The sequence below is a fragment of the Lynx canadensis genome, chromosome A1, assembly GCF_007474595.2.
Source record: "Lynx canadensis isolate LIC74 chromosome A1, mLynCan4.pri.v2, whole genome shotgun sequence".
Taxonomy (NCBI): Eukaryota; Metazoa; Chordata; class Mammalia; order Carnivora; family Felidae; genus Lynx; species Lynx canadensis.
In genome coordinates this window covers 114,720,726-114,748,378 of record NC_044303.2, presented here as the reverse complement: position 1 = coordinate 114,748,378, position 27,653 = coordinate 114,720,726, and the positions used below count along the sequence as shown (strand labels likewise).

The 27,653-nt window shown below is 44.5% G+C and overlaps 3 protein-coding genes across 4 annotated transcripts in view; 1 reads left to right on the top strand and 2 right to left on the bottom strand.

Annotated features, from left to right (window-relative positions):
• Positions 1-809: 809 nt before the first annotated feature.
• Positions 810-11,206, bottom strand: FAM53C (family with sequence similarity 53 member C). Of its 2 annotated transcripts, none has more exons than XM_030319017.1 (5): positions 11,119-11,206; positions 7,530-7,759; positions 7,078-7,135; positions 4,769-5,553; positions 810-3,860 (listed from the first exon to the last, which is right to left on the bottom strand). In XM_030319017.1, the coding sequence occupies exons 2-5, from the start codon at positions 7,605-7,607 to the stop codon at positions 3,603-3,605; spliced, it is 1,179 nt and encodes a 392-aa protein (XP_030174877.1). In that variant the 5' UTR covers positions 7,608-7,759; positions 11,119-11,206; the 3' UTR covers positions 810-3,602. The 2 variants fall into 2 exon arrangements, with proteins under 2 accessions (XP_030174877.1, XP_030174885.1); XM_030319025.1 differs by lacking the exon at positions 11,119-11,206 and adding an exon at positions 10,664-10,742.
• A 692-nt stretch (positions 11,207-11,898) lies between these two features.
• LOC115516411 (oocyte-specific histone RNA stem-loop-binding protein 2-like) lies at positions 11,899-15,288 on the bottom strand. The gene is given in 7 exon segments (XM_030319036.2): positions 11,899-12,019; positions 12,021-12,103; positions 12,950-13,070; positions 13,213-13,365; positions 13,994-14,098; positions 14,210-14,305; positions 15,137-15,288. Coding segments are annotated over 7 exon segments (648 nt in total). The 5' UTR covers positions 15,181-15,288; the 3' UTR covers positions 11,899-11,973.
• Positions 15,289-15,703: 415 nt separating this feature from the next.
• The window catches only part of CDC25C (cell division cycle 25C), a 34,281-nt gene continuing 22,331 nt past the window's right edge, over positions 15,704-27,653 (top strand). Inside the window, exons 1-8 of the mRNA XM_032592938.1 lie at positions 15,704-15,852; positions 16,752-16,951; positions 18,312-18,409; positions 19,798-19,843; positions 21,521-21,554; positions 21,670-21,759; positions 22,966-23,064; positions 26,346-26,504. Coding sequence (XP_032448829.1) covers positions 16,758-16,951; positions 18,312-18,409; positions 19,798-19,843; positions 21,521-21,554; positions 21,670-21,759; positions 22,966-23,064; positions 26,346-26,504 — 720 coding nt within the window. The 5' untranslated portion in view covers positions 15,704-15,852; positions 16,752-16,757. The remainder of the gene's footprint in view (positions 15,853-16,751; positions 16,952-18,311; positions 18,410-19,797; positions 19,844-21,520; positions 21,555-21,669; positions 21,760-22,965; positions 23,065-26,345; positions 26,505-27,653) is intronic.

Here is a 27,653-nt window from a genome sequence, read left to right as displayed (position 1 = left end):
ACGGAGGCTAAGCAACTTGACTCTTCTTGCTGCCTGGCAAGTCAGCACCACAACTGGTAAAGAAAGGCTACTCCTTAGGGACAGAGGCTCCTGCCTGGATCTCTAAGCAACTACATTTTACCCAAACTGCAAGAATGCTAACACAGGGAAAAGGGTGGAATAGAAATGTCTAAAGAGAGTGAGCCACACACCTTCCCTGAGCACATGAACATCCCAAACTAAATCATTATGGAAAATACCAACTTCTGGGGCAAAAGAGAAGCTCTGCTGTTAGGATAATTTTCCAAAAGCATTATTTTTAGAATGGAGTAATTGCCTAGGTCTTTGGAATCTGAATTCTCAAGACTAAAATCTCCATCTCTCCAGGGCATAAGATGTAAAAACTCTTAAAAAAGAAAAAGATTCCTGGTCAAGTCTCTCAAACTGCTTTCTTCCCACTTCCTAAAGACTACAAATCAGTCTAGACAAGTTCCTGACTGGACTATCAAGCATTTCTCAGGGAGCTAGAATGTATTAGTACTTGACTTCAACTTATTGGAAGACTGACCACCGGGTAGAGGAGATAGTTACCACTATCAGGGAAACAAAGACCAATCAGACTGCCAAAAATAACCAAGGCCTTCTCACAAGCTGGGCCACAGGATATTAATGCTGTGGCTGCAAAAGGCCTAGGACCAGATACTGCCCTCGAGGAGCAAAGGCCCAGCCATGTCTTAGAGCAAGGGACTGTTAGAGTTAGGTGGCCTTCTCCCTGCTTCCTCCTTGCTTTTCTTTGTGGAGAAGGGAAGAAGACACTGTAGTACACAAGATTGCTTGGGAAAATGAATTATTCTAATAAAACTTTATTTTTTCAAACACAGCCACAGAGGCAGGACCTCATGTTTAACACACACAGACTTATGGATTTTTTTAATATAAAACAAAGTTTACGAAAAATTTTTTTTCCACTTTTTGTATTTGTAATCCCATTAGCACAGGGACTTTGGCAGCAGGTGGGAGTGAAGGGCAGCTGGAGCTGCCACTGGGCAGTCACCGGGCACAGGAGGAGAGCACCAGCCTGGGAGTGGCTTCACTCACACACGCAGGAATACTCACCTACTGGTCAGCCACACCACACACACAACACAGATGCAGATGTCTACCCAGCGTCAACCACAGCCCTGTATAGGTGTGCTCCACTCTGGGTAAGCCCAATATGTGAAAATCCAAATAGTCAAAACAGCTAAAGTAGAGGGAGGTTGCTTGCTTTACAAAAGAAGCAATCACACAGGCTGCTTTTTAATGGTCGGTAGTCCAAATGCATTGCAAAATAGCATTTGGCTTATACAGAACTTTTGGAACAGATCTACTGTGTAAAGCAAAATGAACCACTTCTTGAAAAGGCTTGTCCCAGGGTCATGGGTGCTCAGATTGGGAAGCAAGATGACAGTTTCAACTAATTTAACTTTCCAGATCTTAATGTAATAGAATTCAAATATGATTATCTGTAGACCTTCTCCCCTAAGGATGGCACCCTGGGGCTTTGGGGAAGCCAGGGTAGAGGCAGAATTACTGCCCTCACTTCTTGAGCTTGGGGCTTACAGAGACACCACTGGTCTTGCTAGTGGCCTATTGGAAGCTGGCACAGCCAATATGCAGCAGAGAGCCCAGGCATAAGGATGCCCCAGGAGGAAAAGAAGCTGGCACCAGGGAAATTATGGCCTAAAGAAGAAGAGCCAAGGGAGGGATGAAACCAAGGATGGGCAACTACTGGGCTCACAGTTTCCCTGGATTCTCCAGACAGCCTTTCTCAGGCCCCTACAGACTTGGTAGCTCACTGGTAATACATGGTAACTAGCAGGAGAAGGGGAAGAGCCCTGGAAGGGTAGAACCTTTGAGGGCCAGAGCCTCAAGAAGAAATGGCCACCTCCCCTGGAGTGGAGGTGAGAGGGCTGCAGCGTCAGTGATGTTCCTATGTGACATGTGGGAAACCAAGAAAATGACAGGTTCAATCCCATGAGGAAGAAAACATGTGGACTTTGGTCTTCTCCCCTTACCATGAGGAACTGGGTCCTAAGACACCCTGGAAATCCAAGAGAATGCCCTTCCTCCAATAAACAAGAAGGGCAGGTCCAATTCAGTCGTGCAGGGTCTAACCAAAGCCGGACAAAGCCTAACAAGCTATTTGGCGGCTGCTTCAGTATATCTTCACTGGTGCCAGCCCTACCAAGGGTCCTACAGTCGTTAAACCCATCCCTGCAGCCACTGGGACCTGCTGCCCTGGCTTAAGTTATGGGCGAGAAACAAAAAAAGGAAATTCAATCCAACAACAACAATTCCCAGCTGCTTCTCACAGCCTTTGCTTTACACAACCTCAGCCAACCCCTTAGTGAGCCCCAACCTCCCTGAGGTCTCTCAGGTCCAATTAGAAGCAAATAAACATTTCTAGGCAGGAATGGAAGACAAGCAAACTAGTAAATGCTGACATCCCCTTCCTCTTTGTCAAGCAGGTCTGAAAAGAGGTTAGACCTGGATCTAATGACAACAGGTTTCCCTATAGTCTGTTTCCAAAAGATAGTGCTGGAATGAGCTTACCCATGCTTACTGGGGACTGAATGCCACTTCTGCTGCAGGTTGGCCTTAGATGATGAGGGCCAACACAGGGCCTTTCCTCCTTGTTCTTGACCCTCGAAGCTCAGAATGTGAGGGGAAAAAATCCCATCAGTAGAGAGGGAAAGAGAAAAATGGAGCCATCCAACCATGCCTCAGTTGTCCACAGGTGCTTACATCTACTTAGAGAAAGAGGCAGGTTGTACATAGCCTAGGCAATCTGCTAAGAAAAAAAGGCCAGCTCAGAATCAACGTAGAGAGCCCTCTCCAGCCCTAATATTAGAACTATCTAGGGAAGGGGACGGGTCGAAGACAAAGACCATTAGCCAAGGTCACAGCACTTAAAAGACCCTGCATCCCCCAAAAGAGAGTCCTTTGCAGAGCCAACAGTGCTTATGGATTATCAGCTCTGAAACCAAGCTACTTAGAAAAAAGAAAAACTTGGTGCCCTCCTCTTGACTCCTTGAATAAGCCTGCTATCCCGTGCAAACTCAAGATCCTGGGGGTATCATGATGCTCTGCTGTTATGGAGCAACTGCCTTCCTTCCCTAAGGCTACGCAAACACACCTTTCCCCAAGTACACTCCCACGCACGCGCACACTCTCACACAATTTCTCCAAGGAGGCTGAATGAACCCCCCACCCTGGCCAAATTCTAAGACACAAGTGCCCTTTGAAGCAAAGGGGCTAGTGAAATTCCCCGAGCTGGGGTCAGCAGACCCCTTCCTTCCCTGCCCATTGCTTTTTCGGTGGCAGGGATACTCACACTCAGGGCCGCCATGGGAAGGGTCTGCTCTGGGACTGTCCCTCCCGCCACCAGCTCCGTTTATCTTGTCCCGGCCAGTCTCTTGGCATGGTCGAGCTTCCTGGAGCGAGAAGATTTCCGGCTGCCCTGAGTCGGAGCCCTCCACTCACCCCCATTCCCAGGCTGGGCCCCTGGCCTTGGGGCCTTGACACTTGTTAGTAGCCATAGAGAATCAGTCTGTGTGGCCCCAGGAAGTAGCCTCTCAGTTTTAGTTCTCCTCAATTAGATTCAAGTCCAGGTCCCCAAAGTCCTGCTGGCACAGTGTCCGCTTTCTCAGTGCCTGCCGCCCCCACCGCACGGCCCCCTCCTCCTCCTCTTCGCTTTCACTGAGCACCTGGGAGGAACCCCCAATGGGGCTGCAGGAAGCAGAGAGGGGTGGGGGGCTACAGGCCATGAACCACGGTGGAGAGATGCTGCTGCCTTCCCGGGCTGTTTCTTGGAGACAGAGACCTCCTGAGTATGGTTTCTGTCAAACAAACAACAAAGTTAAGAATGCAGAAAGATATCAACTCCCACAGAACCCTGGCCCAAGCTATATTTCAAAGTATCCCTCTTGGTTACCCCTATAGGTATGAGTCCTAGGCATGACGTGGGTGAACTCCCTGGTAACATTTAGAAAATTTAGTATGCAGACACAGTTCTTTGAGCAAAGAGCCCATAGTTTCTGTTGGGTTCAAGATTAAGAACTCACTTACAAGCTTCATGTGGGCAGGAATCTTATCTGGGTGTCTCACAACAATATTGCAAGTGCCTAGTCACAGCCCAGTACATAGCAGGTATTCAGTAACATTTGCTGACTGGTTGGAGGAATGACTCTGAATAAGTAAATTCTCAAAGGGGTTTGTGACCCAATGGACTAGTAGGAAGAGTATGAAAAAAGTGGACAAGTGCATATAAGCTGCACTCACACTGGGAAGTCAAAATCCATTTGCTGAACAGATGAGTAAGGCAGCAACCTGTTTGGCTGAAGCGCTCACAACACCCAGCGGAAGCACTGACGGAGAGTGGCAAAATCAGTCTAGAGGTCAAGAAAGGGTAGGGCACTGATGATGTGACTTTTGAGGCTTATGCATCCTCAGAAGAGGAGGGAAAGCACCTTTAGCAGAACAATCAGGAATCCCTATTGGAAGATTTACCATGGGTCTCCCCTCAACTTCTCTAGAACCTCCAGGCCCAAGGAGTTACACACGACATGGGACACTGAGTCCTAAAGTAGGTACAGTCCCGGACAACTAGGATGGTGAATCACACTAGCAGAAGCTCAGACAGAAAAGAACCTGTCAGGAGTGCATGGAACTAGGGGACACTTCGAAGTAAAAATGGAACAGAGTCTCCCTCCTCCCAACCAAGTTTCCCTAGTCCTGCTGGTCCCACCTGATTCATCTTGTCGAAGTCTAAAGAAGGCCGCAGCCGCCGGGGGTCCTCCTCATGGCGCCGTTTGACTCCAGCTTTGCGAGCATCCAGATCACAGGGTTGTGAGCGGCTTCGGGGAAGATTGCGGAGGCCTCGAGGTCGCCAGGGCAGCTCTGGGGAGGATGCAGGGGAGCTCCGGGCAGAGGGCAAGAAGCGGCTTGCCTGCGGGCCCAGGCTAGGTGACAAGGAGAAGCGACGCTGGGGTGGGCAAGGTGACAGGGACTCAGCATCACTCTCCCAGGAGACACTCTGGGGGGAGGTGGCACAGGGTCGAGAGGAATCTTGGGCCAGAGCCAGGCTGAAGAAAGGGGGACTGTAGGGTCTGTGGGCCGGGGCACATTGAGAAGAGGCACTGGGAGCTTGGAGGAACCTGAGGCTGGAGACCCGCTTTGGGGGGCTCTGGTGAGGCACCTGCGGCCCACCCCCTCCACCACTGCCCCGGTGCTTGATGGGAGTCCACAGCTTGGAGGGGGCGGGCCGCCACACCGGCTGCCAGCGAGACAGGTCCACGGGCACTGAGAGTGAGCGGCAGTGCCTCTTGGATGGAGGGGCAGGGGGCACAGGAAGCTTCTCTGGATCTGGGGGCTCAGGGCTTAGGACTTGGGAGAGGGGCTGCTCCTGTGGGGAACTTCCCGGGCTAGGTGGTCTGAGGTGCAGGCTCAAGCCCGAGGGGTGGTAGCTGAGGTTGAGGCTGTCCTGGAACTCAGCACAGGAACAGTGGGGCAGGCCCCTCCAGGAAGCACCTTCTGGAAAGCATTCATAATAAAAATAGTATTAATGATAGCTAATATATTTTTAAGAGCTTACTATATGCCACAAAATATAATGAGCACTTTATGTGAGGTTTCCCCAAACCTCAGGAGGTAGGTACTATTATCCCCATTTCACAGATGAGAGAAGTCCAGTAACCTGTCCTAGGTCATGTAGGAATAAAATGATCAAAGGAGGATTCAAATCCAGGTCTGTGTGATGCTAAGGCTAGGTCTCTTACCACTAGACTATACTGCCTCCATTATGAGGAACCACCTGAAATTAAAAATAGTCTCAAATACCGCGTATCACTCCCTCTCAAAGGCACAAACAGTCAAGAGAAAAAAAAGCATGTGTGCCCTGCTCATACTTCACTCCACCTAGCCTTACTCTGCTTCCATACCTATCAGCCCCAGGTTGTAAAAAGCAGGCCCATGCTCTTCTTTAATCTTTCTGATTCCTACATGTCACCAGCACCCAGACAAGAGTTAGGGCTGCCAAGGATTAAGAGGTAATCGAGCAGGTAAGAGATCATTTTTATTCCTAGAGAGGGCAAACAGAGTGGGGAAGGCCTTTGATGATGGAACTCAGGCTTGGGAAACCCTAAGACTATTCATGTTCCTTTGTTGTCTAGCCACCCACAAAGAAATGCTCCAATTAACACCCTGATACCAAAAGATCTAGCTAGAGTGTAGTTAACTAAAAAAATAAAAAGTGCCAAATAATATATATAGTATGCAACCTTTTAAAGGAATAAAAAGTACACATTTATATTTGCTTCTATTTGTATAAAGAAACTCTAGTTGGATAGACAAAGTAATAACACGAGCTGCTTTTGGGGAGGTGGTGGGAGCTAGACGGAGAAGGGAGACTTTTTTCAATATATTTGTTATTCAGAAAAAATTTTTTTGAGGGGTGCCCGGATGGCTCAGTTGGTTGAGTGTCCGACTTTGGCTCAGGTCATGACCTCGTGGTTCATGAGTTCGAGCCCTGTGTTGGGCTTTGTGCTGACAGCTCAGAGCCTGGAGCCTGCTTCGGATTCTGTGTCTCCCTCTCTCTCTGTTCCTCCCCAGCTCACACTCTGTCTCTCTCAAAAATAAATAAAGATTTAAATTTTTTTTTTTTTTTAGTGTGTGTGGGAGAAGGGCAGAGGGAGTAGGAGAGAGAGGATCTTAAGTGAGCTCCAATGAGGGGCACGACCCTGAGATCATGACCTGAGCTGAAATCAAGAGTGGAACACTTAACCGACTGAGCCACCCAAGTGCCCCTTTAAATTTTTTGAACCACATGAATGTATTACCTATTTAAAAAAAAATCAGATTATAAAAGTCCTGTCAAGGCTAGAATAAGAGCAAACTAAACAAATAAGCTCCATGCAGGTGCAGGAAAATGGAGATAAGTGTGAATCTCAGCAGGTGACCCTGGCAAGAAAATTGTGGAGATAGACTAGCTGGCCCTGGTCACTGGAAACCAATGAAAGAAAGGTGTAGATACACACAGACACACATACAAAGCCTTACCAGACACAAGTTGGAAAGGGTTCCCACAGTTGGAGATGTCTGCATGATCAGGCAGAGGCTAAGAGAGAGAGAGGATATCCATCATGATTCAGGCTCAGGACACAGATTTCCAGGAAGCCCTTTTCAGCTTACCCCTGTAATTCATGGGCTATAGAGATGTTAGGGACTCCTAAATGTTCTCTTCTTGTTGTCTTCCCAAAGTTAGTGAGTAAAATAATCCACATCTTCCAACACCTCATACCCTTCTCCACCCAAGTTTTGGTGTCCCTTCTCTATCAGTGGAAAAATACCTGCCCCCTTCCTTTTGGGCTGGGTTTTGAGCCTTTAGTAGGCTCTTCCAGTACAAGTACCATGACTCATACGGCACAGGACATGGGTAAAGTAGTAGCAACAAACAGCCTCAGAAAAAAGGGGGAGGGGATGGTAGAGAAGCAGGAAGACTGGTCTTTTACCAGACTGATGCTGAAGCGTGTGCATTTCAGCTCATCCAGAGTCTGCTTCTGTAGCTGCTCAGTGATCAGGGTTATCATGATTCTCCCCAGGATATGACTTGCACACTTTGGAGCAAATGATGGATGTCTTCCCTGTTGTTCTTCCAGACCTCACTCGTGAGCCGTCTTCTGCCACTGCAGCACCATTCTAGCACCATTGGGACTCCCCTCTCCAGTCATGCCTGCTGAGTCTGCCAATTACAGAGGGACCAGCCCCAAGTGATATTAGAGATGTACCTGGCCCAAAGGTGGAAAATGCATGGCACACATACCACAGCATCCCTATGCCAGGCCTCTGGCAGACATCATTAATTGATCACAGCTCTTTCCTGCTAAGCCTAAACACAGCCTCAGAAACATTCTGAACGTGGCACTCCAGTTAACCAGTAAAGTGAACTGGAGTTAGCAAGCAAGTTGAAACCTATTTGCCACTCCTAACCTGGTTCATGCTCTGCTCTGTCTACCCAGACTACCGGTACCACTTAAAAAACAGCTCAAGTGAGAGACAACACCCAAATGGTTACTTCCATCCTGATTACCCCAATATTTTCTTTTATCCTCTAATCAGAAACAGAGAGATACATTTTTCCTAAACCACACAAATAGTAATAGGGAACAGGGTGGAGCACTGGTTGTAGGAATGACTTTTTCCTTTAGACCAATCAGAGTGAACAAGGTTTCATGTTCTCCCTTAGCCTGAATGTATATTGTGTTATATTGTTTTCTAACAGATACTGTATACATTCTCTTACAAAGCTAAGAAGACAGAGAAATGGAACCAGGATTATTCCAATTACATTTCAACTCTATAGATGTTAACAACTGTATGACTTCATTCAACTAAGTTTTTAGCCTGATCTGACTCAAAGACCATGGATACAATTAACTGAGACTCCTTCTCATGGTCAATTTCAGCAGAAGCAAACTAATTCTATCAAAGAACAGGCTTCCAGCCTACACAATTGCCTGAGGGACCTTGCTCAATGGAGGAGAGGAGGTTAACCTAGTATTTCCATATGGTTCTGCCTATTCCCAGAAATGACCAGCAGGCAGACAGCTCATCAGAGGGTGTATATAGCATTCTCTAGTAGATAAAACAAACATTCAAGAAATCTAAATCTTGCTCCAATTTGCTGTGACAGTTCTGGGAAGTCACTTGACTTTTCTTGGCCTTAGTTAACCTGTATATAAAATGGGCACAATAAATGTCTTAACCTGTCACAGGTACCACATAACATGAAATACCAAAATGTAAAAAGCATACGATCTAGCCTGTACAAATCAGGACTCCACAAAGACTGCTGTTTCTCAAACCCTCCTGTTTGTTGCTCTACACAGGCTAAGAATGCCACAAGTGATATTAAGCTGAAGAAGGCAATTGGGTTTATCTATTTGGCTGGACGCCACCCTTCCTCATCTGCACACCTAGGGAAGCCCAAAACAGCTCTTCTGTGACCTTGGAGGCAGATCACTTTCTACTTTTGCAAAAAAAAAGAGGGAATCATCTTGACCCCATCCCCACCTCAGAGAGAGGTAGGTAAGGAAAAGCAAAGAAATACATGTGGATATATGTGGAGTTTTTTTGGAAGAAAGGTCTGGGAGAAGTCAATCATCATTACAGATAACTATCATTTTCACGCATAATTATCACCACCCTGAACGAAGTTCCAGCTTCCCGAGAGCTCCCTTCAGCAGCTTCTATGTTCTTGGAGGAAAAGCTAAAGCTTCTTTCCTGCTCTTGGTTTCTTAACTCTGCCCCCAAAAGATCAACTAGAGACGGAACCTAACTGAAGGCTTTTACCCCACAGATCACAGGCCTCAGACTGACCAGCCATGAAGAGCAGGGAGTGAAGCAAACTCTTTCAAGCTTTTCATGAGGCATTTGGCCAAACAGCAAACTCCCAGCCCTCTCTGGGATCAAGTGAAGAGAGTGATTTTGTGTTTTTCTGCATTTTAATTGTTGGGATGTGGCCACACACGGCGGTAATTGGAACAATGCAACTACCACCACGCAACTGATACTCTCAGCCTGAGTTTCCTAAAACAGGCCAGCCTGAGAGGGGGAACAGAACGGAAGCCATAAGGAATCAAACCAGGACACAAAAGAAGGCAAACCAGCTCCGCGAGGGGCCTCCTCTTTCTCAGGCAGGCATAGAAAAAAGTGTAAGAAACCCTCTCTTGCCGCCTTCCTTCCCCTTCCATTTTGTTTATCTGAGGGGCAAAGACAGCCCTGAACCTTCACTAAACAAGTTAAAACTTCTCAGCTTAACAACTGGCACAGGGCTCAGCCCTTCACAGAGCAGCAGGCCGCTAGGCCCTCCCCACGACCCCACCAGGCCCAACTCTCAATCCAGGCTTTCCTTCCACCATCAGCCCCCTAACATAAAGACTGGACCCCCATCCCATCTCTTATTGGATGGCAGTAACCCCTGACATTCGGGTTTCAGGGATGCTGAGGTTGTGATGAAAACTGAAGAACCTAGGATCTAGTCAGGCCAAGGGGTAAGAGAGTCACAAATCCCCTGGGGACCTTCCCCCCTCCCACCCCCAGGTCCCAGGCCCACACCTCTGGGGGAGACTGAAGAAAAACATGAGGAAGGCAGGGAGGTGCATGAACATGTAAGTGAGGATCTGACTGTTCCTTCTTCCATATGGCTCTGGCGGGGATAGGGGTGACAAGTGGGGAGCACCCCTCCCCCCACCCCGATGAAGAAGCAAAAGGCTAGGCCCCCCTCCAGTCTTCAACCTCTCCCTCGGTTGCCCTGCCTGTCCCTGCGGGGTGGGGCATGGGGCGTCCGCTGGCCCCTAGGGGGGCACAAGGGCTCGCTCAGGGGGGCTGTCGTTCGCCTCCTCCCATATCAGCTTCCATCACCTGGCCGCGGGAAGCGAACTCAGGACGCTGGGGATGAAGAGGGTCTGGGACTTAGCACTCCGCCAACCCCTCCCCCACCGGGTCCCGTGCTCTCCCCGCGGAGGCGTCCAGGGAGGCCGTGCGGCGCTCGCGGCCGGGCTGGGGGAAGGGAAAGAGGGAAGGAGGGAGGGACGGCCGAGGTGCCCGCCCCGAGGCCCCAGCGCCACCTGCCCTCGCCACCTACCGCGGCTCCTCCAGCTCCCAGGGCCGCGGCCGGAGCAGCTCTGAGCGCTCCGTTCGCCCCACGGAGCCCTTAAAAGGCGCCGGCGCGAACCAAAGAGCCCCTAAGGAGAGTAGGGAGATCGCTCTGGTTCGCGGAATCCTCCTGAACCGCCCGCGGAGGCTCGAGCCTTGCGCCGTTTCTCTCCCAAAGTCTATTTTGGAAAGTACTGTCGGGAATGAGACAGGTTCTTTGATTTAGGGATGAAGGTGGTTTCCTCACTATCGAGTCACCCCCTCCAAAATACTGCAGAAGGTGGACGGACCCAGTTGGCGGCACATCTCGAAACCCGCGGGGGAGGCCGTGTTGGACGAAGGTAAACAAAGCCATCCCCTTCACCCTCCATTCCAACACTGGCCTAAGTACAGCCCTCTACTCGATTTGAGTCGCGTAACAGAATTAGCCGAAGTTCCTCTTACCTGCTCTCCTGTCCGGCCCTCTAGGGCTGCTTCGGAGAAGGAATCCCCCTTCCGCCAGCAGAGGACCCGTCCGCGGCGTGAAGGCTTCTGGGAAATGTAGTCCAAGAGTCGATTAGGGCCTGCTCCGAGTCCCAGGAGCCCCTCTTCAAGCTGCCGGATCGCCTCGAACCTTATAAACCCAGGACTTGGAACGGTTGCGCGGCCGTTCCAAATTGGTTTTGTAATTAGCCCTCACCCAAAACACTTTGTGAAGCTGCGGAGGGCCCAGGGCTGTCCACTACTCTTCCTTCCTCTACGCACCCCCACCCCCGAGCAGGATGAGGTAATGGGGTTGTGATTATGACATCATAGGCGGTTCAGTTGCTTGCGGGGGTGGGTTGGGGGGGGAGGGAAGGAGGAGTATGGTGGTTACAGCTGGACCACTTAAGACAGGGAGGGAGGAAACAGGCAGCTGGAGAAAAGATGTTCATGTCCGTATATTTCCTCTTTAGGAACAGGATACCACCCTTTATTAAATCTCCACCACTACCACCATCTCCCACCTCAGCCAAAGTTTAAGTCTTTTTTCGAAAAGACTGCATGTAGACATTAGTAGGGAAGAGGGTGAGGAACAGCTAAATGGTTCCTGACTTTCATGTAAATTCGAGGCTCAGCTATCAAAAAAGGTTTAGAAAGAAAGGCAAAAAGAAAAAGAGGCTTTAAACAATGCCTTCGTGTTGCCATCTTTTTGTACAGCAGTTTTAGATTTCTTTTTTAATCGATTGGGAAGTAGCAGTAATGCAAATAATCTTCACTATTACAACTATTACACTATTACAACTTAGCAGCAAGTCCCTTGAAAGACGTCTGTTTTCTCTAAATATTTTGTGCCCCACTCAAGTCTAGGACAGATATGTAACTGATCAGCTACAAAGTAGCACCAGTGGTGGGGATCTTCCTCACAGAGCCAGGGAAGGGAGTAGGCAGGAGCCACCAAGTCTGCAAACTGAAAAAGAAGAGTGAAGAGAAAGTGAGATTTATCAAGAAAATAGGGGTGGAGGGAAGATAGATGCACTGCATATTCCCTTGCCCTGCACATTTCCCCTTGGCAAAAGAGGGAACAAGGCCATGAAGTATAGGAGACATGGTTTCCAGTAATTACTGTTGTGGAGCACTTATTATGTACCAGACACCGTGCTACATACTTTAAAAAAGTATTCTCATTTTTGCTTAGAATCATGAAATGAGCAAATGTCTCTATTTGACAGATGAAATGGTTGGAGAGATTAAGTGACTGCCCATCTGGTAGGCAAAGGTAATATTACAGAGCAGTCCTTGATGCTTTAAAGTCCTTGGTCTTCACCACTTGATGATCCTCCTTTTTTTATTATTTATTATCCTTTTATAATTTTGTTATTTATTATCCTTTTATTATTAACAATGCTTTAATAAAGTTCAATGATTGAGAATAAGAAGTTAGCATTGGCTCATATGCAAAACATTTATAAAATGAGACACTTGAAAAAAACAAACACCCAAATCCTCCACGTCAGGTTTCAGGCCTCAATTCCAAGGAAGATTATACCCCTTTCATCAAGTATAAGATAGCCCCCAGTGCAGCCCAACTTCCCTGCCATTACTAACTATAATTAAATCTCTTTATGCCACCTTTAGTTCTCAGAGTTTTTTATTCATGTCCTATTTTTTCTTGCTGCCCCATTTTCCTTCTTTCATTCTTGGACTACTACCTTGAACCCCATGCTAATTGTCACCTCATAGGCCAGACTCCATCTCTAACAGTGCACCAGTGGGATTTAGAAGACAGGTAGAAGATAGGTGGATAGAAGACTACCTGGGCTCCCTTCTGGTCTCCATCCAGATTCGTTGAGGGTTCCAGGGCCTGGAACCAGTCATCCAAAAGGTCATCCAAAGGGGTGGAACCCATTGACTCTAAGAGATGGTCCATCCCCTGCCTAGGAATGCAGCAGAGTCAGAGGAACATGCACCTCATTCAGACTCTCCCTTTTCAGCCATTAAAAGCTAAACCCCTGCAAAGTAAGGAGAGGTGGGGCTCAGTCCACCACTCAAACAAGAAACCAAGAATAATGCACTCACCCCTCAGCCCCCCTGCCCTGCAGAAGCTGGCTGGGGGGGTCCCAAGAATGTAGAGCTCTTCTCCACTGCCTGATTTGGGCATCCCACGAGCGACGGCTGTACCTCCTGTTCTTATTTGGTGTTTGAGGGTGAAGTCCTGGCTGTCGCTTTGCCCTGGCAATGACAGATATGTGTCAGACTCGGGTCAGGGGGAAGGGGCACAGGTCAGTTTATCACAGTGAATCAGGAGACTCATTAGGATTTCTTAAGAGTCAGGTAGGATCAATGCCCGCAATTCAATAGAAAAAATAAATCTTCAGTTGGGATTAAGCACCAAACTTCCTAAATTCCTAATATTCTTCTGGCAAGGGTAATTTAGATATTCCAACTCCCTCAGAAGTCAAGATAGATATAAAAGACAGTATCTGACATCCCTTTAAAATACATACTACCTCTTTATACATTTAGTTTGCCCGTATGCATGGAAACTTACATGTAATTAGGCAAGTATGTTGTAATTAGTGAAGTCAGCTGGCGGTATGAAGTAAAAATGGTTGGAAAGAAAAACTTCATTAGCAAACATGGATTGAGCTTTTGAAAGTCTCATGGGCCAAGTAGGACTTGTTCCATTTGAAAAAAAAGTCTTGAAAATTTATTTAGGGGCTACATTTCAGGAGACTTAGTTTTAGTAATGATGAGACTTTGTGAGAGCATTCATATTCTAATATCTTTCCATCACCCTACATTGAACCAAAGCCACTTAGCTGACATGCTTGTTGTGACCCCGCACAACTGCACTCACTTGGGGACCTGCTGCAGGAAACACTGGTAACCAGGTGTGCGCTTGCCATAATCTATCTGTTTTTGCCGCCGCTGTAGAACAACTTCATCTGTCTCTACCTCCCACCTGCAGGGGAAGTATACAATGGTCCCATGAAGTGTGATTATGGTTTTCAAAGTAAAAACCAACTCATCCCACACACACTCCCTTAACCCCTAGTCTGTTTTTCAAACTCACCAAGCATGGCAGGGCTCTGTGCTGACTCCCACACTCACCATCTCAATCCCAGAGAACAAAGACTCTTCACATACCTCCTTTCTGGGGAAGCAGATTCTCCATATGAAAAGGGTATTAGGATAAAACCCAGCTGACTATGCTGTACTTCTTAGCAACTACCACCACCAAGATGTGGACACCGGATAAAGGTTGTGTTTGTGGCTGAACTGTTGCATTGCTTATTTGTTTCTCAGAATGTGATTTGCAAACCATCAGCATGAGTAGTGCCTTGATAATTCCTAGGCCCCACTCTCTACTTATTGATTCATCATTTTAAGGAGCTTGCATTCAAAGAGCTTCCAAGTTATTTTGAACATCTTTTTGTGTGTGTAGAAAATTTCAAAAATAGAGAAGAGCATGCCATAATGTTTTGCTACTCAAAGTATGGTCTCAGGACCAGCTGCATCAGCATCAGCTGGGAGCTTGTTAGAAATGCAGAATCTTGGACCCCAACCCAGACCTACTGAATCAGAACCTGCATTTTAACAAGATCCCCAGATGATTAAACTTTGACAGTAGTGATATAATGTACCCCCAGTTACCCATTGCTTAATACTCATGGCAAATCTTGTTTCGTCTATGCCCACCACCCACCATCTATACCCACCACCACTCCCGCAGGATTATTCAAATCCCCAACATTAAGAATAAATTCTTAGTATCACCTATCAATGTTCAAATTTCCATAAACGGCCAAAGCTTGGGATCCTTTGGACTGTGATAAGGATTATACCAAGAGATGATTTAATTCCCCTGTTTTCCCTGAAAAGGAATTTCCTTTATCCTGCATAACCTAGAGTCTCAGAGATGCTGAGCTCTAAAAGGAACTGGAAACAATGAAAGCTATTGGAAGGGGTCAATAAGTAAATGCAGCATAAATACACACACCTGTCTCGCCTCAACATCTGCCATACCGGTGGCAAATGCTCCATCTCCAACGGAAGGCAAGAAAAACGAAGATGAAAAGGCCCAAGTAACGACACAAGAAAGAAGCAAGGGGAAAGAAAAGTTTAAAACACCCTGTCACCCAAACAACTCTCTCCAGGTATTATCTTAAAGAGCAGTACTCGCTACCGAAGTCCAGTTTAAATCTCCCGGGGTTGGAAGGGCTAAGGGAATAGAGTGCTCAGGAAGGGTGTGGAGATTGGCCAGAGGGAGAGCCAATGGTGTGCCAGGCACCCGGGGGGCGGGGCTTACTTAGCGGTTTACTGAACCCTGACCAATCGGCATCCTGCTCTGGCTGAGGGGCGGGGCAAATTGTGTTCCTTCCAAAGCAAGGTCACGCCTAGTGATGTAGAGCCAAACGATTGGCCAAAGGAGTCTGGGCGCGCGCGGGCGCAGATTGGCTGACGCAGTCTTGAAGTGAATGGGATAGGTTTACTGGGGAGGCGGAAGGTTTGAATAGCCAGGCCCTGTGACTGTTGATATTCTTGCACTGTGGCTGTAACTTCGATCCTCTCGGCCTATCCAGTCTAGAAGTGGAATCGTAGTCTGGTTAATTGACTCCTTTCGTCAGATTTCCTTTAATTCTGCTCAAGTCTTCGCTTGTGACTGACTCCCCACCTTTGTTTTTCCTGAAGGTGAATCTCTGGCTCCAATCTGAGGTAAGCCGGGAACCCTCTCCACCGGTATCACGGAAACCTCAGCGTCCCCCAGTGTCCAGTGGGGGCTCTACAAACAGAACTTCAGGGGATTTAATAAGCATTATCGTGAGTTAGGAGACCCGAATTCTTTCCTGTCAGTAGTCACTAGCTGTGTGGCCCCCGAATAAGTGAAAGCCTTTTCTTTTTTCTTTTCTTTTTTCTCTTCTCTTCTCTTCTCTTCTCTTCTCTTCTCTTCTTTTCTTTTCTTTTTTCTTTTCTCTTCCTTTTTTTTTCTTTCTTTTTTCCTCTCTCTCTGTCTCTCTCTTTCATCCCTTTCTCCCTTTTTTCCTTCGAGAACTGGTGAGTCAGCGGGGGGGGGGGGGGGGAGGGCGGGGAAGGGGGAAGGGCAGAGGGAGATGGAGAATCATAAGCAGGATCCAGGCCCAGGGCAGAGCCCTGGAGGGGCTCGATCTCACCCCCGTGAGATCATGAGATCATGGCCTGAGCTGAAATCAAGAGCCCCAAGCTTAACGGACTGAGGCATGCAGGCGCCCCTCATTCCTTTTTTAATGAAGTCCTGGTTTTGGGTTGCCTGGCTGGCTTAGTCAATGGAATGTGGAACTGTTCTCGCGAGTTCATGCCCCACTTTAGGTGTACAGCTTACTTTAAAAAAAAAAACAAACAAACCCGCGTTTGCCTCTAGATAAGTTCGGCTCCAAGAAAAAGGTCAAGGTGCTTGGGGCAAGTGGGATTCAACTTTCATGCCTAGTTGTGATCCTAGGGATGTCCTTTCTCCAGTACTGAGCCACTGGGCTGCTGCTGGGAAGGGTGGAGGAGGTTGTGAAAACTGGACAGCCTGTGAGGGACCTATGTAGATGATGTTCACCTCTTAGGTAGGTGTTATTTTTTTTTTTTCTCAGGAGGCCATGTCTGCAGAATTGATTTCATCTGCAGAAGAGGATGTACATCCTGGCTCAGGACCCAGTTTTAGGTCCATTCAGAGGAAGATATTAAACCTGCTCTTGGAGAGAGACACTTCCTTTACCACCTGTCCAGATCTCCCTAGAACTCCAGTGAACAAACTCTTTGGCGATTCTGCAAACCTAAGTGTTTTGTCTGGGTAAATCCACCTTTTACATCTTATCTCCTTTGCTTTTCCAAATAGCCTTGGGATTTTTATTTATTTATTTTTTTTAAAGTTTATTTATATTTGAGAGAGAGTGAGCAACTGGGAGAAGGGCAGAGAGAGAGGGGGACAGAGGATCTGAAGCCGGCACAAGCTGATAGCGGCAAGCCTGATGTGGGGCTCGAACTCACCAGCTTTGAGATCATGACCTGAGCTGAAGCTAGTTGCTCAACTGACTGAGCCACCCAGGTGCCCCAATTTATTTATTTGTTTGTTTGTTTATTTATCGTAAAAGTTTATTTATTTTGATAGAAAGAGAGAGTATGAGCAGGGGAGGAGCAGAGAGAGAAAATCCCAAACAGGCTCTGTGATGTCAGTGCAGAGCCCCATGCAGGGCTGGAACTCACAAACCGTGAGATCATGAAGTGAGAGTTGGGGGCTTAACCATCTGAGCCACCCAGGCACAGCCTTGGGGTTTTTAAAAAATTATCTTGGCTCCTGCTTCAGATTCTGTGTCTCCCTCTCTCCATATCCCTCCCCCACACTCTCTCTCTCTCTCTCAAAAATAAATAAACATTAAAAAAAAAAGTGGGGAGGAGGCACTTGGGTGGCTCAGTCAGTTAAGTGTCTGACTTTGACTCAGGTCATGATCTCAAGGTTTGTGGGTGCTGACAGCTCAGAGCCTGGAGCCTGCTTCTCATTCTGTGTCTCCCTCTCTCTCTGCCCCTCTCTCTCTTTCTCAAAAATGAGTAAATATTAAAAAAACATTTTTAAAAAATTATTGTGGCTCAAAGATCAGGGTTTAAGTTTTAAACCCTGCCCTTCAGTAACAGTGTGACTCTTGACCCTCAGGCTTCTTTTCTGTGACATACAAATAATAATCTCTTCCTATCTTACTAGGATCTTATGAGAATTAAATGATGTGATGTCTGGGAAAAGTCTTTGAAAACTCTATTGTGTTATAGGAGTTGGTATTTTTATTTGTATTAATATTAGTGTTATTATTATTGTACTTTAAATTCTGGTCACGCCATGCTCTGATGCCTCGGCTAGTTGGAGACTTATAGACCTGAGAAGTACTAGAGACTCCAGGGAGAAACTAAATCTATGTACCCACAGTGCGTAGGGCAAAAGATGTGGGGTCAAGACCCACCTCAGCCAATAATGTTTGGTCCTCAATTTGAAAAAAAATTACTTGTCTCAATATGTTGGTGAGGAGGAAATGAGATGCAAATTATTGGAGTAGAGAAAAGGTTCCTGAGGGGTGTTTCAGATGAAGAGGATAATGTGATCTTTGCCTTTCAAGGTTATTACAACTTAATGGGAATCTTGCTGTACTATTATGTCTCAACAGAGGAACCCCAAAATGTTGCCTTGATCTTTCCAATCTTAGCAGTGGTGGGGAGATGTCTGCCAGTCAGCTTACCACTTCTGCAGACCTTGATGAAACAGGTAAGGAGAAGGGAGGTAAAGGCCTCAAGGAAAAGAATAACTTCTAAGGGAGAAAACAGGGTAGTCAGATAGAGATGGAAGGTGGTAAAATTAGGTAGAGGGGCGCCTGGGTAGCTCAGTCGGTTAAGCCCATCCAACTTCGGTTCAGGTCATGATCTCATGGTTCTTGAGTTCGAACCCCACATCGGGCTCTGTGCTGGCAGCTCAGAGCCTGGATCCTGCTTTAGATTCTTTGTCTCCCTCTCTGTCTGCCCCTACCTTGCTCACACTCTGACCCTCTCTCTCTCTCTCTCTCTCAAATATAAATAAACATTAAAAAAAATTTTTTTTAACGGAGGTAAAGATCCTTGAAGTTGAAATTCTGTGGGTACCTAGGGGATTTTTGAGAATGATAAGCCAAGAAGAGAAATGTAATAACATAAATAGGAGTCATTTTGCGTTTGAAAAATTTAGACAAGAAGGAATATTTTGTTAACTGATTGATGATGGGAATGAAAGTAGTAGTTAAAATGGGAAGTTTTATGCTCTAGTATAATCTCAGCAAAGGCAAAGAAACATAAAGAAATACTTTGTTAACTAATTCTTGTGGTTTTGTAGGGCCTGAGCCCAAAAGGAGTATGTTTTACTAGTCAATAATTTTTTTTAATGTTTGTTTGTTTTTGAGAGGGAGAGAGAATGAGCACTCACCAGCTGGGGAAGGGCAGAGAGAGAGAGTGAGACAGAGGATCCAAAGAAGGCTCTGTGCTGACAGAAGAGAGCCTGATGTGGGACTCAAACCCACAAACTGTGAGATCATGAGCTGAGCCAAAGTCCAACCCTTAACTGACTGAGCCATGCAGGTGCCCCACTAGTCGATCTTTTTTTTTTTAAGTTTATTTTTATTTATTTTGAGACAGATAGAGAGCAAGCAGGAGAGGGGCAGAGAGATAAGGAGACAGAGAATCCCAAGCAGGCTCCACGCTGTCAGCGCAGAGCCTGATTCAGGCTCAAACTAAAAAACCATGAGATCATGACCTGGGCCTAAGTCAAGAGTTGGACACTTAACTGACTGAGCCACCAAGGCACCCCACTAGTCGGCCATTTTAGTATTTGTTCTATTTTCAGAATAAGTGGTCTATTTCCTGAGTAATCAGCATTATTTCCTACCCATGAAAAAAATCTCTGTTGGTTATTGTCCTGCAGTATTTCCTGCATAAATTCTTAAGTAACATATATAAATTCTTAAGTTTTCATGAGCTTGTACCTTGTACCATAAAATTGGTACCTATCAGGAGCCCATGCATTCAAAACATCAGCTTTTGAAATTAATGTGGCTTACTGGCAATGAAAAAAATGAGAAGGAAAGGCAGGATGTGTGGACAAGATTAACTCTTCACATTTGATTGCAGGCCACTTGGAATCTAAAGGACCTCAGGACATACATTTAGCTGGGATGTAAGTTCTTTTGCTAAATGAACCCCATGCTGAAGCCTTTTCAGCTCTGGCACAGGAATTTTATCCTGTGCAATCTCTGCAGTATGTAGAACCTTTTACTTTGGGTATAAGTTGGCTTGAAAGCCTCAGTCCCTCACTGGAAAGATTTTTTAAGTTGCTCAGATCTAAATAGTTCATTTTAACCATTCCATACAACCCGTATTATCTTTAAAAATGAAGGAAAGGGTATATTGCGTTTAGGCCTAAGCTGTTTCCTGCATGTGAATAGTGCAGTGTTAGAGCATCTGGATTCCAGTGGCTTACTATTTCACCAACTGTGATTCTGAAGATTTTCTTAACTTCACTGGACCTCAATTCATTTGTAATAAATAACAATAGACATAATAATAATACTTTTCATAACTGCTCTTGTAAGGATGGAATTTAGCACGTATGAACTATTTTATAATGTTTAGTATTGTTATTCATGGGGACTCTTTGTTGGACATCTTAAAATATTCAATCAGGGAATGCTCCAGGAATGAAGTTATTTCAATTCAACTCATTAACTTCTTAAACTTATTGTAAGGTTTCCATTTGACTCTTTTAATCTTTTTAGAACTTTATCCTTCTATGTTTAGGTGAATTAGGAGCTACTTTAGGACACTGGTGAGAGCATTCCATGACTGTTTTTAATTAATTAATTAAACCTATTAGTTTTAATTAATTATTGATTTAAATAATTAATGTAATTAATTAGTTTTGAATTAATTAATTTATTAAGACTTTATTTTTTTTAACAGTTTTTTTAATGTTTATTTTTGAGGGAGAGAGAGAGTAAGAGTGGGGAGGAGCAGAAAGAGAAGAAGAGAGAGCATCACAAGCAGGCTCCACACTGTCAGGGCAGAGCCTGACACGGGGTTCGATCCCACCAACCAAGGGATCATGACCTGAGCTGAGATCAAGAATCAGTTGTTTAACCGTTTAACTGACTGAGCCCACCAACCGCCCTTCCACTGTTTTTGTTTTGTTTTTTTTTTTTTTAATTTTTAACATTTTATTTATTCTTGCAAGACAGAGAAAGACAGAGTGTGAACAGGGGAGGGACAGAGAGAGAGAGGGAGACACAGAATCCAAAGCAGGTTCCAGGCTCTAAGCTGTCAGCACAGAGCCTGATGTGGGCCTTGAACTCATGAACCAAGAGATCATGACCTGAGCCAAAGTCAGATACTTAATTGACTGAGCCACCCAGGCGCCCTGCCCTTCCACTGTTTTTAATAATACATGTGAAAATTTCACTTTAGATTGCTTATAGTTTATTTGACTTGCTTTAAAAATCCTAACTCATGCAAACTGGATAAAATCTTGGCAGTAGGGATAATAATTCATAAAAAATAAGTATTAGCTCCCAATAGTCAATGCTGGAAAATTAGTAAATTTGGTCTACATAAGATGTAGGACAAGCTCATCATCTTTAATGGATATCTATATATATGGTTATGAGGGCCTTATCCCCAGGATGTCACTTAACATCTTCATATTTGCCACAGAGAGCACTTTACATATTGTATGGAGACATATCAACTAGATACAGGGCTCCTAGAGTGGAAAAAAGGAAAAGTTGGGATGCCACAAGCCATTGAGGAATAACTAAACAGTATTTGGGGTTTACTGACTGGCACTTTTTTTGATCTTCAGGAATCATCACCAGCACTTTACAAAATGCAGCCCAGTGAGTAACATCTATTTCTTGGGTTTGGGTTTGTTTCTCAGGTGGTAGGCAGAGGCTTTCCACCTCACCTATGGCTCAAGGATGCTGGATGTTCTCAGAAAATGTTCTCTTGTAGGCACAGCTGCTTTGTAGCACTCCAAATGTTTTGGACTGTGGCAACAGGAAGAAAGATGCAGTATGTAGCTCACCCACAAATAAAGAAAATGTAAGTGTTAAATGGAAACCCAGATACATTAGTACTTTTCTCCTTGTGAGGGGAGCAACTCATCAGTATCATTATGAGACCCAGAACTGTTATCCCTCAGTATGCAGACAATCAAATTGCTTCACTATAAGGCAAAAAATTATTTATGGTTTGTTTTTTATCTTTAAGATTTGACCCTAGAACAGACACCTAGCTCCATGTCTTCCAGAGCAGATCATCATTATTCCTCATGTTCAGTTGATTGGTTTAAGGGCAAAAATCTCTATTAGTGTAGTTTGGGAATTTAGGGCTATTTTTTTAAACAGATAATGTATATAAGTTGTTCACATACTCTGTGCATGGCTTCATGTATGGGTTTACTTAATTTCTTCTTATTTCTCCCTTAGTCAAGCTTCTTAGCCCATGTTCTGAGAAAGCCATGGGCCTTTTTGTCTGAGCCTCCGGCCTTCAGTCAGTTCTAAGTCGAAACTGGGCTCGACAGAGCCACCTAATCACCAAGATCGTTCTCTAACGATCCCTTCAACGATTTCTCTTTTCTTTTTTTTTTTTTTTATGTGTATTTATTTATTTTGAGAGACAGCGCATGTGCGAAAGAGCACAAGTAGGAGAGGAGCAGAGAGGGAGAGAGAGAGAATCCCAAGCAGAGTCCAGCCTCTGCACCAAGCCAGATATAAGGCTCGATCCCATGACCAGGAAGGAGATCATGACCCCAGCCAAAATCAAGAGTTGGACCCTTAACTATATGAGCCACCCAGGTGCCCTGAATTGTGTTTTCTAGCCATCTTTTTCTTTCCCCTGCCTGTCATCCTTTCCCCCAGGTCAGTATCTATAAAAGGTAGCTGCTGTTCTTCTTTTCTCACATTGACTAAGTTATACCCATGCTTTTGGCTGTTTTAATCAGCTTATTCTTGATTTGACACTGTCCTTGTAATCACTTTTTGGAAATCTCACCATTCCCTCCCTACTCAGGCTCCCCTTTTCCTCCCTTCCTTTGGCCTGTGACCATAAAATCAGTATCCTCCAAAGCAAATCTACATATCATACATCAAATCCAAACCATAATTTGTATTGTCAGGATATAGGATCAACCTTGATTATACTTAATGTGTTTTGTGAGGGTTATTCATGGCTTCACCTGATGAAATGTTTTTGGCAGGGCTTGCTGACACTTGTCTTCCTCCAGCCAATGTAATTTTTCTTATGCAGAAGAATAACACTTTGAAGTCCTCCGAGTGGTGGGCATCCAGGAGCCTGAAGTTTCAAAAGACACCAGGGGAGCCTTACATGTCTCCCCTTTCTCTACTGGTGAGTCACTGAACATCCTCATCAAGGGTCTGCTGAGGTGTTGTGGATTATAGGATGGCAGATCTGCATTACAACCCTTTCAATTTTTCTAAGCTGGCTTAGGTGAGAAAAGTGGTTGGAGAAGTAACTCTGGGAAAAGTAAGAGACATCCTCTGACGTTTTTATTTGTTAGAAAATTCTTAGGCCTTTAGGGGGCGCCTGGGTGGTTCAGTCGGTTAAGTGGTTAAGCTTCCGAGTTCCGCTTAGGTCATGATTTCACAGTTTGTGAGTTGGACCTCCGCGTCTGGCTCTGTGCTGACAGCTCGGAGCCTGGAGCCTGCTTTGGAATCTGTCTCTGTCTTTCTGCCCCTCCCCTACTTGCTCTTTGTCTGTCTCTCTCTCAAATATGAAAACAAAACAAAACAAAGCAAAAAAACATAAAAAAAAATTCTTAGGCCTTTAAAGTTGTTCTATTTTGGGGTCCCCTGGGTGGCTCAGTCAGTTAAGCATCTGACTTCAGCTTAGGTCATGATCTTGTGGTTGGTGAGTTCAAGCCCCTTATTGGGCTCTCTGCTGTCACCACAGAGCCTGCTTTGGATCCTCTGTCTCCTCTCTCTGCCCTTCCCCCCCCTTCTCAAAAATAAATAAGTGTTAAAGAAGGTTTTTTGTTAATTTTTTCTATTTTATTATTTATGTGATTCCTCCCACCCTAATTTTAAAAGTACTATGTGCCCATTGTGAAAATGGTTTAAAAATATAGCAAATATAGGGGTTCCTGGGTGGCTCAGTCAGTTATGCGTCCAACTCTTGATTTCAGCTCAGGTCATGATCTCACGGTTTGTGAGTTCAAGATCTGCACCAGACTCTGCTAACAGTACAAAGCTTGCTTGGGATCCTCTCTCTGTCCTTCTCTCTCTGTTCCTCTTTGCCTTGTGTTCTCTCTCTCTCTCAAAATAAATAAATAAACTTAAAAAAATATATATGTATATATATATATATATATATATATATGATAGGGAATATAAAAAAGAAAATAGTTACCTCATAGAGAAAAACTATTAACATTTTACCTCATTTTTTATAGTCTTTTAACTATGTATATAATTTTAGTCATATTAATTACATATGTATAACATTTTTTTAAAGAGATTCCTTTTTTTTAAAGTTTATTTATTTTTGAGAGAGTTGGGGGAGGGGCAGAGAGAGAGGGAGAGAGAGAACCCCAAGATTATCTGACAGTGCAGAACGTGATGCGGGGCTCTATCTGACGAACTGTGAGATTATTACCTGAGCTGAAATCAAGAGTCAGGTGCTTAACTGAGCCACACAGGTGCCCCATATATATAACTTTATATCCTGCTTTTTTAAGATATTTTTTTTTAACATTTATTTATTTTTGAGACAGAGAGAGACAGAGCATGAATGGGGGAGGGGGAGAGAGAGAGAGGGAGACACAGAATCGGAAGCATGCTCCAGGCTCTGAGCCATCAGCCCAGAGCCCGACGCGGGGCTCGAACTCACGGACCGTGAGATCGTGACCTGAGGTGAAGTCGGATGCTTAACCGACTGAGCCACCTAGGCGCCCCTATATCCTGGTTTTTTAAAGTTAATATTGAAACTTCTAGTAAACATTATTCTTTGTTGGATGCTTTTACCCTAACAAATGGACCACAATTTACATAGTTCCCTATTTTTGGACACTTAGTGGTCCCAATTTTGCTTTTATAAATAATGTTATTATGTAAGGTCTTGAGCATAAATCTTTGCCTACACTTCAAAATTTTTTCTTTAGGATTGGTACCAAGAATTATAACTACCAGGCTAAAGGATATATTTTTAAGATTTGTGATACATATTTCCAGATTCCTTTCAAAAAAAGTTATGAATTTACATAATTCATGAATAATCAATAGCTCTTTTGATAAATGTTTATTTTTTTAACTGCCAGTTAGATTGATAAATGTTTTATGTTAAAAACAATTAGTAGTGATTTCATGTGAATATTAGCTATGCACATTTTGCTAGTAAATGATTGTGCCTTTGTCCATTTAGATACTGGAGTCTTAAGTTACCCAGGCATTCACTTGCTTTTTTTTTTTTGTTTTTTTTTCAACGTTTATTTATTTTTGGGACAGAGAGAGACAGAGCATGAATGGGGGAGGGGCAGAGAGAGAGGGAGACACAGAATCGGAAACAGGCTCCAGGCTCTGAGCCATCAGCCCAGAGCCCGACGCGGGGCTCGAACTCACGGACCGCGAGATCGTGACCTGGCTGAAGTCGGACGCTTAACCGACTGCGCCACCCAGACGCCCCAGTCACTTGCTCTTAATAGACAGTGGGTTCAAGATATTCCAGGGATTTGGGGTCTAATCTCAATCTTAGGGAAAAATCTTTTTAACACAGCACATCCTAAGTAGATTAAGTTGACCGTGTTTCGGATATTTGATTTCTTGGAGAAGAGGAAGACTTGGAGCCTGGTAAATTACTGGGTAGTCTTCTTCTTTTTTTTAAAGCTTTATTTATTTATTTTTTAATGTTTGCTTGTTTGTTTGTTTTCAGAGAGAGAGCAGGGGAGGGGCAGAGAGATAGGGAGACAGAGAATCCCAAGTAGGTTCTGTGATGCCAGCACAGAGTCTGATGTTGGGCTCAAAGTCATAAACCATGAGATCATGATGTGAGCCAAAATCAAGAGTTGGACACTTAACCAATTGAGCCACCCAGGTGCCCAGGTTGTTTTCACCTTTGACTACTGCAAATAATGCTGCTATGAACATTGATGTAGAAATATCTGTTCAAATCCTTGCTGTCATTTTTTGAGGGTGTATACCCAGAAATGGAATTGGTGGATTATAAGATAATTCTATATTCGATTTGGCGGGAAGCTGCCATACTGTTATCCATGGCAGCTACACCATTTTTCATTTTATTTGGTTTTTTGGTGTTGAGCTATATGAGTTTATATATATATATTCTGGATATTAATACCTCATCAAATGTATGATTTGTCGATATTTTCTCCCATTTGGTGGGTTGTCTTTTTACTTTCTTGGTGGTATTTTTGATGCACAAAAGTTTTTAACTTTGTTAAGTCCAATTTGTCCATTTTTTCTTTTATTGCCTATGCTTCTGTCATATTCACAACATCATTGCCAAATCCAATGTCATGAACATTTCCCACTGTTTTCTTGTAAGAGTTTTACAATTCTAGCTTTCAAATCTTTGCTTTATTTTGAGTTAATTTTTGTATATAGTATAACATAAGGGTTCTGAATAGTTTTTAATATTGTCAATATAATTGACAGGACAATGGAAAGTTGGTGGAAGGAGAAATGAAATATCTGGGCAGTCCCATTACTACACTTCAAAAATTGGATAAAAATTCAGAACAAGAAGAACACCAGGCAGAGGAGATTTCAAATGAATTGATGGAGTTTTCTCTGGAAGATCAAGAAGAGATCAAGGTAAAATGCTCCCCAGTATATTTGCATTTTCCATATTCCTTCATTCTTGAATTAACAATGTTGTGTATATACTGGGTTTCAGCCACTTACTAAGTAGTAGGTCTGTAGAAATCAAGAAGACATGATCTCTAAACTCTAAGGGCTACCTGATAGGATATCAGGTAACTATGGGATTCTTATTACTGCTGGGTGAGAAGGTTCCAGTTAGTAGTTTGAGTACCTCACCATCAATGTAACTTGGTGTAAATGATGGCTCCAGGATAATAGTAATGGATGGAACATACCTAGCATGATTTTTCAGGTATTTTACAATATATCCTTTTGTCTTTTATCCTCCTCATGTCAGTGGGAGGCATACCTGAAGCCTGTGGCTTATTGGCCATATCTGAGCCAGTATATTGCTTTCTGCTCCTAAGCAGCTTCCATACTGTCAGCACAGAGCCTGATGTAGGGCTCAAACCCAGGAACCATGAGGTCCTGACCTGAGCTGAAATCAAGAGTTGGAGGGGCGCCTGGGTGGCTCAGTCGGTTAAGCGGCCGACTTCGGCTCAGGTCATGATCTCGCAGTCCGTGAGTTCGAGCCCCGCGTCAGGCTCTGTGCTGACAGCTCAGAGCCTGGAGCCTGCTTCACATTCTGTGTCTCCCTCTCTCTGACCCTCCCCTGTTCATGCTCTGTCTCTCCCTGTCTGAAAAATAAATAAACGTTAAAAAAAAAAAAATTAAAAAAAAAAAAAGAAATCAAGAGTTGGAAACTTAACCAACTAAGACACCCAGGTGCTCCATAGCTCTTAAATTTGGGTCTTGGTCCATTTTGATTTAATTTTTGTGTGTAGTGATAGGTAAGGGTCCAATTTCATTCTTTTGCATGTGAATATTCAGTTATCCCAGCACCATTTGTTGAAAAGACTGTCTTTTCCTTGTTGAATGGTCTTGGCTCCCTTGTCAAAAATCATTCGACCATATGCATGATGATTTATTTCTGGACTCTATTCCATTCCATTGGTCCATATGTGTATCTTTATAGCAGTACCATAGTTTTGATTACTGTAGCTTTGTAGTAAATCATTTTAAATATTTTTTATTCCACAAATTATACCTGAATATATTCTTCTTAAAAAAAAAAATAACAACAACCTGTAATAGCTGAGG